Raw genomic sequence first — 13,631 nt, 5'->3', positions numbered from 1 at the left:
TAATCGCATATTTTTTTCTATGCTAAATATCCCTTGATTTCTTTGTCCCATTAATTGTTCTCATTTTAATGCTCTTATCAACATGGAGAAGGGCATCAGTTTGCCTTTGGCATATACTGATCAAAACAGGACGATACAAAAAAAAAAGCCTATAGTGCCATTAAACGATGAACATACAAACATACTGCCTTGAACATAGCAGTCAGGCTACTGCTTCTTTGTTTTGAGCCAAAGAAAAAACTTTTTTTAATTAAAACATTTGTGTTAATCGCGTGACAAAAGATAATTAACGCCGTTAAAATTGGTTTGCGTTGACGCCGTTAATAACGTGTTTAACTGACAGTAATAGTATTTCGAAATATGAATGATACCATTGATGAGGATGTTGTGGATAGTAACAATATTAGCATCAAGATACTATTTATTCTCTAGGCATACTGTACGGAATTGTATTCCTCGTTGATCTTATCATCCCCTTGTTTTCTGTTTTAGTCTACATTGTGGGGAATATTGTCTCCTTGTTTGTATAGATTTGCTCACATGGAATCATGACAACTGTTGTTGACATCGAACTTTGTGCCTTTCCAGAAAGTTCTGACGGGGCTGCAGGCTGAGAACCACCAGAGACTTCAGGAGAGAGAGAGGGAGTTGAAGGAGATGAACAGAATGATGGAGATCATGAAGGTAAAGCGCGCTGCGTAGCAGACGGTTAATTATGTCATAGCACATAATACTGTTTATTATGGTGTTGCATAACACGTGGTTTGTTATGGTATAGCTTAGAATAGTTACGTTTATTATGGTATTGCATAACATATGGTTTGTTATGGTATAGCTTAGAATAGTTACGTTTATTATGGTATTGCATAGCATATGGTTTGTTTTGGTATAGCTTAGAATAGTTACGTTTATTATGGTATTGCATAGCATATGGTTTGTTGTGGTATAGCTTAGAATAGTTACGTTTATTATGGTATTGCATAGCATATGGTTTGTTATGGTATAGCTTAGAATAGTTACGTTTATTATGGTATTGCATAGCATATGGTTTGTTGTGGTATAGCTTAGAATAGCTATGTTTATGATGGTATTGCATAGCATATGGTTTGTTATGGTATAGCTTAGAATAGTTACGTTTATTAGGGTATTGCATAGCATATGGTTTGTTATGGTATAGCTTAGAATAGTTACGTTTATTATGGTATTGCATAGCATATGGTTTGTTATGGTATAGCTTAGAATAGTTACGTTTATTATGGTATTGCATAGCATATGGTTTGTTATGGTATAGCTTAGAATAGTTACGTTTATTATGGTATTGCATAGCATATGGTTTGTTATGGTATAGCACAATCGACTTCATTATGGAAAAGCATAGCAGCAAAAGGCTTATTATTGTATATGAGGCATTAAGCTCATAATAATTAAGTGCAGTGTATTACAATAAAAGTATAAACTAAATAACAATGCGTGAATACAATTAAATCGTATTTCTATAGCCCTTAATCACAGGTAGAGTCTCAGAGGGCTCAACAGGCCGTATATTTATGAAGCCCCCCCTGAACCTAGCCCCCCAGAGGGCAAGAAATAACTCCCTTAGTTAGCAAGGAAGAAATCTTGATCCCTTCAGGGATGATCAGGAACGCAATGGGTGCCATAAATGACATAAATTCATAAATCCATGCATGCATACAAACATACATACAGGCAAAATTATTTTGTATCTAAACTGAATGGCACTTACTGACACAAAGGGCACCGCACAACACCTTTATGAACCCCCACCTCGTCCCCCGTAGCACTCGGCGGAGCGCGTGCGCACCGACGCGGAGCTGGTGCTCTCAGAGCTGCGCTGCTCGGTGGAGCGGCTGCAGACGCTGGTGGAGGCCATGCTGGAGCGGGCAGAGCTGGACAAGATGGCGGAGGCCCGCGAGGTGGCCGACAGCCTGGCGGCTGAGGTCAAGGAGCGCAAGAGGCGCGAGGAGGAGATGAAGGATCTGGTGCGCTGCGAGGACCACATCCACTACCTCCAGGTAACGGGTAGGGTGCTTTGTGGGGACCTCACACACTTCCTCCAGGTAGAGGGAATGTGCTTTATGGGGACCTTGTCCACTATCTCCAGGTAAAGGGGATGTGCTTTATGGGGACCTCGTCCACTACCTTCAGGTGAAGAGAAAGTGCTTTATGGGGACCACATGCACTACCTCCAGGTGAAGGGAGTGTGCTTTATGGGGCACACATCCACTCCCTCCAGGTAAAGGGTTAGGGTGCTTTATGGGGACCACATCCACTACCTCCAGGTGAAGAGAATGTGCTTCATGGGGACCACATCCACTACCTCCAGGTAAAGGGAATGTGCTTTATGGGGACGACGTCCACTACCTCCAGGTGAAGGGTTAGGGTTTAGTTTGATAGGAGAGTGGTCAGGGTTACATCTCTCGCTCTCCGTGCTCTGCAGTACTCTCTGCCATGACGTGTGTAACGTTGCTTCACGCCTCCCCCAGACGTGTGAAGAGCTGGCCAGCCCTCTGGAGCTGGAGGAGCTGCCGGGCGTGCTGGTGAACCTGGAGGCCTCCTTCGACCCGGCGCGAGAGGCCATCCTGGACCTCAGGGAGCACGTGGAGGACCTGTGCAACGCCGAGCTGGGGAAGATAACCAAGAAAGGTGGGTAGCACGCACACACACGCACACACACACACACACGCACACACACGCACGTACGCACGCACGCAGGCACGCACGCACGCGCACACGCACACACACACCACAAGCATGCAGGCACACACACACACACAGACACACCAAGCATGCAGGCACACACGCACGCACGCACGCACGCACGCACGCACGCACGCACGCACGCACGCACGCACGCACGCACGCACGCACGCACACACACACCAAGAATGCAGGCACACACACACATACAGACACACACACTAACACACACAAACACATAACCATTATATTGAACGAATCCATCTCAAGTGACACGTTATTAGCGAGTTCTTTGATCTGTGGTTTTAATTGCGGCCTAACTTGTATCGTATACATTCTTCCTTTCAGTGAACGACACAAGCCTGTTCACGCTAGAGGGAAGCAACTGTGAGTTCCTGAGGATTATTTGACTTTGAGCAGAATAACACACGTTCATGTTGGTTGCATTGCTGTTGTGGTGTGGGACAAAGTTGTGGATTGACGCCAACCCATTGTCTCTTTCTCACCTAGCTAACCGCGGTGCAAAAGGAGGCTTTCTCAGATGTGAGTATTTGGTTTCACATGCATTAAAGAGTTCATGCAAAAAAACACACCCACGCACACACATATTTTAAATTGCCGCACACAAAGCATAACACAGGTTATCGTTGTGTTTGATCAGTTTAAATTAATGCTATGTGGAGTCAGCTGGCACCTTTCTTACTCATTCATCGATAAACTAAACCCCTTAATTAACTTTGGTATTTATAAAGTAACATTTTCTAACCACAGTGTGTGTTGAAAGCATCTTGACCACTTTCTGTGGTCAACGCTGTGGTTCTGTGTGAGACTTCATTTCCTTGGCCTGGGGCAACAGCCGGAGTGCCATCACCCTAGACCCAGGAAATGGAGTCTCTCATTCGTCCATTCCTTCATTCAACTCTTCCCTCGTCTCCTCCCCAGTGTTCTCAGGTCTAGGCGCCCGCACTGCGACCAGTCGTCCAACAGGTTTGGTCACTCTTCGTTTCTATAATCACGCCACTAACTGCTGCACTGTCGTTAGCTTCTAGCTTCGCTGCGTAGTGTTTATCTTGTACTAAACGAATAGACCCATTCTTCCACATGTTTTCCCGCCGCTCGTCCCTCAGCGACCTCCCCGAGCGTGTCAGTAGGGGTCCGGACGCCGGACAGGAGAGGAATTGGTGGGCGGACATTTTGAACTCCAAAAAATGAAACTTGAGTTAGCTGCAGAGCTGAAAGTTGTGTCTCAATATCATGAGTTTTAGAATTAATAGTTGTGTTTACTTTGCATGCATTAACATATCTGTTTTTTATTTATCCTAGGATTAGATGTGAGGGGTAGGGACCCACCACGAGGTAACACGTCTGTCTGTCTGTCTGTCTGTCTGTCTGTCTGTCTGTCTGTCTGTCTGTCTGTCTGTCTGTCTGTCTGTCTGTCTGTCTGTCTGTGTCTCAGAGGAGAAGCTCTGAACATTACACCATGTAAACTTACTCATATCTCTACATATACCTTCACTCAAACATTAATTTATTCAAAAATGAAAATAATCCCTCACTCATTCAGTCTCTCGCTCACTCATTCACTCCCTGTGTGTTTCCCTTTGTCTCCAGGAAGCTCCCCCAGGCCCCAGGACGGACCGAGAAGAGAGAACCGGGGATTAGAAGCAGGTAAAATAGACGCACACACGAGCCAATGAATTCCCATCTGGAATCACAAGCCCTGCCTCGACGTCACGCCATTGGTCGAAACACCTCTATACCGACTGTGGTCAGAAACCACAAACCAGTGTCAATCAATCGAAAATGGTCTTTAGAGGTTTATAGCGGTACCTTCGTCCCCTGCATGGCTCTGTTCCAGCCTCTCCTTGAGCCAGATTCATTTAGCAGACAAGTTAGGATGTCTTGCTCAAGGGCGCCACAGGTAAGGCAGCCGACAACAGGGGATCGAACCCAGTACCATGTGACCAGGGACTCAAACACCCAAGCCACGACGCAGACCTCATCCTGCGCTGAACTAACAAACCATGTCGTCCCCCCCCCCCCCTCCCCTCCAGCGAGGGAGAGCAACAGCAGGCGGCCCAGCCCCCGGTCGAGCCCGACTCTGAGCCGCCGTGAGTCCGAGTCCGAGTGGAACGGCCCCCGTCAGACCCAACCGTCGCCCCCGGCCCAACCGGACCCCCCACGCCCGACCGCCGCCGCCGCCGCCGTCACGCCAGCTCCCGTCCCGGCACCCGTCCGGTCAGCCAGCCCGGCCCAGGCCATCGCTGGATGTACGGTGCCGAGTCTTTCACTGGTTGATGTCGTGTTTTATTGACGTTGTTTTGACGTTAAGCGAGAGGATGTTTCAACGTGGTCGATTTTGGCTGACGATTCAGTACGTTCTCAGTGGTAGCTCCGTTGTGATTGATTTTTTTGAGGTTATGATTGTTCATATCAATTCAGTGATTTCTGATGGCGGTTCAGTGACTTCTGTATGCTTAGTCAATGCTTTCAGATGGAGTTCAGAGAATTTTTTCTAAGAGTTCACTGATGGTTAAGATAGTTCAATGACTATTATGCAAGTTCACCAATTGTGATTTCAATGGTTTATGTTTATTATAAGGTTTTGGCTTGTAAGTTCAGTGATTTCTTGATGTGAGCACGGTGGGTTACATTTTAGTTAACCGATTTCTGATATTAGTCTGAAAAGTTAATTCAAATTGGTCTCCTGTGCCTCTGGTCGCGGTCAGAAGGTAACCTGTGCTCTAGTCGAGCCCAAGGTGGAATATATAAAAGTAAGTACTACCCTGTCCTTTTTTGTCATTCTTTGTCTCCCTTCCCTTTGGTCTAGCCTTCAGCCGGATGTCCTCCATCAGCAGCCTCTTCCGCTCCCATCGCCGTGGCAACGCCCAGGCCACCCCTGTGCCGGACGCGACCCCTCCGGCCAGCAGTCGCAGCGGTCCGTCGTTCAGAGGCGGGAACCCATGTGAGACCTGGCCTCTAAGCTACCGCAGTATATGAAGACAATCCACTTAAAACTGTGTTCACGTTTGATGTCGGCCATCTGATAGGCCAGCAGGAAGTACATACAAATGACACGTGTTCAGTAGCCAGCAGCCAATTGGCTGTCCGTTCTCTTCTTTGAATTGACAGCCATGTTTAGTGGCCGGCAGATGTAGTTAAAATGACCCAAGGCATATCTCTGAGGCATCTCAACAACACAGGCAAACCAGAACTTACTTAGTTTCAGTTATGTTTTACGTTAGACTGGCTACAAGATGTTATAGGTTTTATTCAGATAGTTTGAGCGTAACGCGAACATGACATCATGACGCCTTTTTATTTTTATTTGGCAGACTATTCCATGTAGTCTGTTTTAAATGGCATTGTATGACAGTGTGGATATTTGTTACTGTGCTTAACTGTTTGTGCCTGGCTCTCCTTCACAGGGGGAATAGGCACTCTGTCTGAAACGCCGACAGAAGGTGAAGCAACAGATTTTATTCTTCACGTGTTCTATGTGGTTCTGAACGCACCCCAAGCTCTGGGTGATTGTTAATGTGTTCCCTGTTATCAGTATACAAGTGGTTAAAAGGTTAGTTAATGTTAATGAACCACCCAAAAGGTAATTTTAAAAATTTACCGTGTACAGAAAAACGTATTTCTGTCGGTTAGTGAATATTTCTTGTTTCATGACGTGCGTATGAAGCACATATAATGCACGGTTAATTTTTCCTTTCTCTTTTCCCTTTCTAAGTTAACCCCGGCCTGTTCTTGGATTCACCCTCCCCAGACTTCATGCCGAACGACGGCCAAGTGTTCCCAGCATGTAAGCCTCAATTCTTCTTCATTCTTGTGTTCTTTGCCGCTTTTCCACCGCACATGTAGCTCGACTCGACACGACACGACTCGACACGACACGACTCGACACGACTCGACACGGTAGCAGCGCGGGGGCTTTTCCACCGCAAATAGTACCTCCGGGACGTGGGCGGGGTCGTCTGCGCGAAAGGGCTGTGACGTATTTTTGTACGCGACTTAACCAACGCCTACGTAACCTACACATGGACAGAACCAACATAACAACAATGGAGAACATCGATGCGATGGTATTCGTGTTCGTATTATTAGCTGGCATGTTGAAGAAGTGGAATATGTTGGCTGCGGCGCTGCTATGGCTGTTACCAGCATGGTTGCCATGTCGCTCTCGTGACTTCGTCACACTCTCTGGCCAATCAGTGGCCGGCCGTCTGCCGACGTCACCTTTTAGCATCGGCTCAGCCGCTTGGAACCTAGAGCGAGGCGGTACTAGAAAAAGCAGCCACTTGAGGTACTAGATCGCGGTGGAAACGCAAAAAAGGCGAGCTGAGTCGAGTCGAGTCGAGTCGTGTCGAGCTGGTACCATGCAGTGGAAAAGCGGCATAATTTCACCCAATATCGAGGGGCTCAATTGGACAACCCCATCCTGGGCAGTTAAAGGAAATGGGTTGTAATTCTCCTTCCGGACCACAGGGGGGCGCATCTGCTGTGTTTCCCCTCCAGGAAGCGCCGTTTGAGTTGTCAATGTGTTCATGTGGGTTAAGACCATGGATGTCTTATAATAAGGTTTGGACAATGTGCTACTGTTTCTCCCAGCGACTAATAGGTTTGACGAGATGGACACTCTAGTGTGTGTGTGTGTGTATGTGTATGTGTGTGTGTGTGTGTGTGTGTGTGTGTGTGTGTGTGTGTGTGTGTGTGTGTGAGTGATCTTGAAATGTCCACAGTTAGTCGATGTATTTATTTTCCCCATATCCTCTATTATCCATGACGTCTTGAAAACATAAAAATCACCTGGGGTAGGGGTTGTTGGGGGGATGTTGTTGCCATGGTAACGGACATGGTTCCCATGGTTGCTCCTCTCCACGACAGTGAGGGAGATCAACCTGGACAGCATCCAGGCACCTGAACCCAGAGGCAGAGAGGAGTTCCTTCAGTGTAAGCGCCCGCCCGCCCGCCCGCACACACACACACACACACACACACACACACACACACACACACACACACACACACACACACACACACACACACACACACACACACACACACACACACACACACACACACACAATTGTATACATTGTTATAGTGGGCGGAGGGGGGGGGGTTTATAAAACCCAGTCACTTTAAAAAGCACAGAGAGAGACAACATCCCAGACGCATCTAAGCTCCTCCCCCTAGACGCCGTCCAGCTGACCCTCGACCCCGACACGGCGCACCGGCGGCTGGCGCTCTCCGACGGCGACACCAAGGCCACCCTGCAGGCGGTCGCCGCGCCCGGCGCCGCCGACACCCCGCAGCGCTTCGACGGCTGGACCCAGGCGCTGAGCCGCGGCCCGCTGGGCGGCGCCGGGCGCAGCTACTGGGAGGTGGAGTGGCGGGGGCGGGGCTCCTCGGTGGGCGTGGCCTACGGCTCGCTGGCCCGCAAGGGCGGCGACGGCCAGGCCGGCCTGGGCTACAACGCGCGGTCCTGGAGCCTGGAGCTGTCGGACACGCGCTGCGTGGCCATGCACGACAACGAGAGGCGGGACATCGCCGTGGGCTACTCGCCGCGCGTGGGCGTGTTCCTGGACCCGGCGGCGGGCACGCTGGGCTTCTACAGCGTGGCCGACGGCATGAGCCACCTGCACACCTTCCGCGCCAACTTCACCCGGCCGCTGTACGCCGCGGTCGGGGTGGGCGTGGGCGTGGGCGTGGGGATGGACTTCGCCCTGGGACAGTTCAGCAGCAGCGCCGACAGCGTCAAGCTCTGTCCCATGTGAGGACGGGGGGTGGGGGGGGGGGGGATGCACGCCGGGAGCCTCTGGACACGGGGGGGGGCTCGCGGAAAAGAAGTGTGACGTTGGGTTGTGAGGGGATGAGTTAAGGCTCTGTTATGGTTCCACGGCGACTCGACGCAACGACCACGCAGACGCTTTGACGCAGTCGTGAAGCGGTTTTGGTCCAGAGTCGGGTTTCAGTGAGGGGACCAATCACAGCCCTTGCTGCTGCGACGCCTCAACGGAAGGTGACCATTTTTTGGGGAGACGCGCGTCAGGCCCTTGCGTCTGACCCAAGGAGGGTCCGCAAGGACGTAATGGGTCCGTAAACCCACCTGCGTTGCGTCGACGTGGACCCGTAACTGAGCCTCTAAGCCCCGCCTCTTGGGCGAAAACTGTTTATTTTCTGATCATCGTGCAACAAATTTAAAGCAGGTAACTTTTTGTGCAACAAACATTCCAATAGCATATCTTTAAAACCTCTACTTCTTCTAAAACTAATGACAATTTGATGTCGATAGTCAGCTCTTCTCCGATTCTCACTTTCCTTTCTGATTTTATTTTTTTTGGTTTAACGTCACATTCATATCTTCACATGCGAGGAGCAACAACATCAGAACAAACAAACGAGTCACTGCCATTCATTTCCATGGATTTATTTTATAAAAAAAGAGGCAACCGAACGACAGGACGTAGGCAGGGTGACGTCACCAGGCGGTTCATACCACCACAACAAACAAACAAACCAACAAACAAAAACAGAAGACAGAGGTCCGTGTGTGGATTCGACCACGAAGGTTCTGCGAGGAAAAAACAAAGCTGTGGGATGAACCAATCAGAACGGAGCCGAAGTTTCCCTGTTTACCGTTGCCCGATTAACGCCCTGAAATTCCGAAGCAAAAACGGCATCTCTGGTGTTAGCGTTAGCTAGTTATTATGCACACACACACACGTTAGCTTACTGGATATCTACGTCGGTCAATGTCGACACTAATTACAAAAAAAGTATTTGGTTTGCAAACCTTGTGCTGTTGATATACAGTTTTTAAAACAAAACAAATAAGAAAGGTTTGTGATAATGCGATGTTGCAATATCTTTTGATGACTGCGTTAATGCCTGCTAAATTAGCCTTGTTAAATCACGCATTTATATATCCTGTACAGTGTTATTCTATATTGCCTACACGGTCATCAATAAATGAAAAATAAAAATGTACATTTGTGAGAAAGAAATACGTGCAATATTCCATCGGTACAGGATTGTTTGAGCAGAAAGACAGATGGACTGCAAGGAAAGCTAGCTTAAGTCAGGACTCACAAGGGCCAACTTGGGTGTTAAAACATATCCCAGACGCACAATTCCCAAACTGCCACCGTCTCAAACAGGCCCCGATTAAATTATTTTGAGTATTAATGTAACTGAACAGATCGAGAATTGTAAAAGTATAAATTCCGCATTTGGGACGGCGTTGTTGTGGTTGTTGGAGATATTGCGCTTGAAAATCGGAAATCGATAATGAACCAGGCCCCCTGTTATTAAAAAGAAAGTCCATGATTTTGTCCTTGTACTGAACCCGGGATGACGCTTAGTGCCCAGACCAGCTAACCACTGAAGAATAAACACAACAATCAATAATAAGGTGAACCACAACTAAATAGCATGTGCCAGAGTGCCCCCTCCCCCCATCCAAGTACGGAGCCACCAACACGACGTGAGCCTGAGAATCTGATCCCCCCCCCCCCCCCCATCCTAAACCCATAAACTACGACCCCAATTCTCATTGGTGAGCGTTTTTTAACCAAACCCGTGCAGCTCGTTTGAAAAAAACGAAAACATTCTTAAACTCTAACGAAAGTAATAAGTGCATTCCGATAATCGTACAACCATGGCTTAAAATAAAATCGAACCCGTGGCAAAACTGTCTGTTGCTTCTCTTTAAGAAGCATCAGGCATAAAACAAACAAAAAAATAACAGCCGCAAAAAGTATAAAATATTTTGACTTCGGCCATTTCGCCCTAGTGGATCAGTGCAGCAGTGCATGCTGGTCAAATATGCAAATGGGAGGAACAAAAGGACAAAACACAGTGGACGCGAACGGGCACTAGCGTTGCCACGGTCAACTAGTTAAAAAACCCGGTCAAATAAGTAAACAGCTATTTATTCAAGGTTCTAACCGTAATACCCACCTGTGGCACCAGGTTATGGCTGACCAGACGACACATTCCCACCGAGCTCCTTGCGACGGTGGATATAAACGTCAGTTGACGAAAGAACCTACAGGGAGGTCTGTTACAGAGCTGCGTCGTAAAAACATAGTTTGTCAGAATTAAACAAAAAAAATTGTCCCATCCTTAAAAGACAATGTTTCTATTTTAAATAAAAGTTTTGATATAAAAGACGCCGGTGACATAGGGATATGTAGTCCTCGTTTGAGCGCGCAAGCAACAAAGAAGCAGCATTAGCCCCGACCCTGACCCTAGTTTCTTGAGATGTACGGCCCAGGGACGAGCCCTGGAAGAGACCCTAGACACAAGGCCCTGGACGACCCTTCCCTCTCCCCCTCAACCTATCCACCTCCTCTCCTGCTGGGTTCAAACATTACTGAAAACCCCACGACACTTACCGAGACCAAACTTCTTCATTTTCCCCCAAAAACCCTCACCTCCTTCATCACTTTCAGGCACCCTTCCTTCACTTCCTCAAACCTCCACCTCTTGTACGCCCACACCCAGAGCCTTGCAGAAGCAACGGGTCAAAATGGTACGCATTTTACAGGAATTATTCTCCATTTTGCATTTTCCTCAGAACCCAAACCTGAGCCTGACCTCAGCGCACCCCCCCCCCCCCCCCCCCACCCCATTCCCCTAACCCCAATACAGGCGGAGTAAGGCATCAGCAGGCATCCCCACGCATACAAAGTCGCAGCTCAACCATGCGCCGTCCATTGTGCTTTTAAAAGAATCACGTCAATAATCATCATTTAAGAAAAGACGAGGGAACCAAATCGTTTCCGTGGAAACCGTTTCAGTCCCGAGCGGGGGGACGAGGACGAGGACGAGGGTGGGAGGGTTGCCATGGGGATGGGGAGGGGACAGATCAGAAGGGAGGAGGTGCACGGCAGCCACACGTACCCCCCCCCCCCTCGCTCAGTGCTTCCCGCCCCCGGAGGACGGGGGCTGGGTGAAGGAGGACAGCCTCCCCCTCCTCTGCTGCCCCTTGGGGTCCCCCCAGGGCGGGGGGGGCAGAGCCAGCGAGGTGGGGGGGGCCGGGGGCCGGGGCCGGGCCGGGCCGGCGCCGCCCCCATCATGACGGGGAGGCTCTGGTTGCGCCGCAGGCCGGCCAGCAGGCTGCCCCCCCCCGCCGCCACCACGAAGGTGGAGGGGGGGGGGGGGGTCCGCGGGGCCCTGGAGCACCCGGCCGAACCCCAGGCGACACAGCCGCTCCACCAGCCCCACGCTGACGGGGTCAGGCGGCCCCCCGCCCCCCCCGCTGCCTCGGGGCGGGGGCTGGGCAGGTCGGGGTGGGGGGGCGCCCGGCCCAGGTTCAGCCCGTACACGTCCTGCAGGAAGAGCTCGGCGGGCCGCGACGCCAGGAAGTTGTCGAGGGCGAGCGCGGGCCGCTGGTCGCCGGCGGCGCCAGCGGGGGGGGCGCCGGGGGGGGGGGGCGGGCGGGCCCTGGGGGAGGAGGGGGGCGGGGCGGCGGGGGGAGGGGCCGCGCCGAGGCCGAGATGCCGCGCTCCCGGACCAGCTTGGCGAGGCCGGTGCCGGTGGTGGCGGCGGCGGGGGGGGGGGCGGGGGGGCGGCGGGGGGGGAAGCAGGAGGAGCCCCCCAGGTTGAGGCGGCAGGGCGTCACCGGAGTGCTGGGGCCCGTCCGCAGGGAGCTGGGCGGGTCGGGGGGCGCCACCGACCACACGGGCTGGGAGCTGGAGGGGAGAGAGGGGGAGGGAGAGAGAGGGGGAGGGAGAGAGGGGGAGGGAGAGAGAGGGGGGAGGGAGAAGTTGGCGCGGAACCCACGCAGGTGGGTCCGTAAACCCACCTGCGTTGCGTCGACGTGGAACCGTAACTGAGCCTTTAAGCCCCGCCTCTTGGGCGAAAACTGTTTATTTTCTGATCATCGTGCAACAAATTTAAAGCAGGTACCTTTTTGTTCAACAAACATTCCAATAGCATATCTTTAAAACCTCTACTTCTTCTAAAACTAATGACAATTTGATGTCATTAGTCAGCTCTTCCACGATTCTCACTTTCCTTTCTGATTTTATTTTTTTTGGTTTAACGTCACATTCATGTCTTCCCATGCGAGGAGCAACAACATCAGAACAAACAAACGAGTCACTGCCATTCATTTCCATGGATTTATTTTATAAAAAAAAGAGGCAACCGAACGATAGGACAAAGGCAGGGTGACGTCACCAGGCGGTTCATACCACCACAACAAACAAACAAACCAACAAACAAAAACAGAAGACAGAGGTCCGTGTGTGGATTCGACCACAAAGGTTCTGCGAGGAAAAAACAAAGCTGTGTGTGTGTGTGTGTGTGTGTGTGTGTGTGTGTGTGTGTGTGTGTGTGTGTGTGTGTGTGTGTGTGTGTGTGTGTGTGTGTGTGTGTGTGTGTGTGTGTGTGGGGGGGGGGGGGTCCACCTGGCATGGGTTTCTACATGTGTGTGGGGGGGGTCCAACTGAGAAGTCACACCTCACACGGCAGTTGTCAAGGATCAAATCAAATAATGTTTACTTAAAGGACAGAGTTTCCTGTGTTCTCATCAAAGAGAGAACGCATGAGGGGATCTCTGCTCCCTCGTGCCCGGGATACCCCCGGCACAAAGGTCAACGTTGGCTAACGCTAGGAACAAGTAGAGCGGCTAGACGATGCAAGGAACAGCAGACGGAGCTTACACGATGAAGGGGGAACAACATGATCGATGTTTCCATCCTACATCATGTGTGGAGCAGAGCTGATCCCAGCCTTTCTGTCACCTGTGCCACGGTATAGAAGTCCTCGCAGTAGGCAGTGTGTCGGACTTCAGCTGGCGCAGCTCTTGGGGCGGCGCGGGTTGATCTCCCCTTCAGGGGACTGCACCTTGGGGACCTCTGGGGGAACGCAGGCTGACTTCCATCCATTGGATCATT

General features: G+C 50.5%; 2 protein-coding genes across 23 annotated transcripts in view; both read left to right on the top strand.

Moving 5' to 3' along the window:
- Nucleotides 1–8,501, top strand: part of trim25l (tripartite motif containing 25, like) — a 10,405-nt gene extending 1,904 nt beyond the window's left edge. Inside the window, exons 2-16 of one of the 2 annotated variants that reach the window (XM_056588962.1) lie at nt 589–684; nt 1,800–2,033; nt 2,505–2,664; nt 3,067–3,105; nt 3,229–3,261; nt 3,661–3,705; nt 3,846–3,899; nt 4,042–4,074; nt 4,330–4,386; nt 4,773–4,988; nt 5,549–5,683; nt 6,147–6,182; nt 6,455–6,526; nt 7,609–7,674; nt 7,921–8,501. In XM_056588962.1, coding sequence (XP_056444937.1) covers nt 589–684; nt 1,800–2,033; nt 2,505–2,664; nt 3,067–3,105; nt 3,229–3,261; nt 3,661–3,705; nt 3,846–3,899; nt 4,042–4,074; nt 4,330–4,386; nt 4,773–4,988; nt 5,549–5,683; nt 6,147–6,182; nt 6,455–6,526; nt 7,609–7,674; nt 7,921–8,501 — 1,857 coding nt within the window. The remainder of the gene's footprint in view (nt 1–588; nt 685–1,799; nt 2,034–2,504; nt 2,665–3,066; nt 3,106–3,228; nt 3,262–3,660; nt 3,706–3,845; nt 3,900–4,041; nt 4,075–4,329; nt 4,387–4,772; nt 4,989–5,548; nt 5,684–6,146; nt 6,183–6,454; nt 6,527–7,608; nt 7,675–7,920) is intronic. The other variant, XM_056588963.1, reaches the window with a different exon arrangement.
- The window catches only part of LOC130381356 (NLR family CARD domain-containing protein 3-like), a 142,767-nt gene that overhangs the window by 80,544 nt on the left and 48,592 nt on the right, over nt 1–13,631 (top strand). The gene's annotated exons all lie outside the window — the stretch shown is intronic.

Source organism: Gadus chalcogrammus, chromosome 4 (genome assembly GCF_026213295.1).
Source record: "Gadus chalcogrammus isolate NIFS_2021 chromosome 4, NIFS_Gcha_1.0, whole genome shotgun sequence".
NCBI lineage: Eukaryota > Metazoa > Chordata > Actinopteri > Gadiformes > Gadidae > Gadus > Gadus chalcogrammus.
This window is presented reverse-complemented; position numbering and strand designations above follow the sequence as displayed.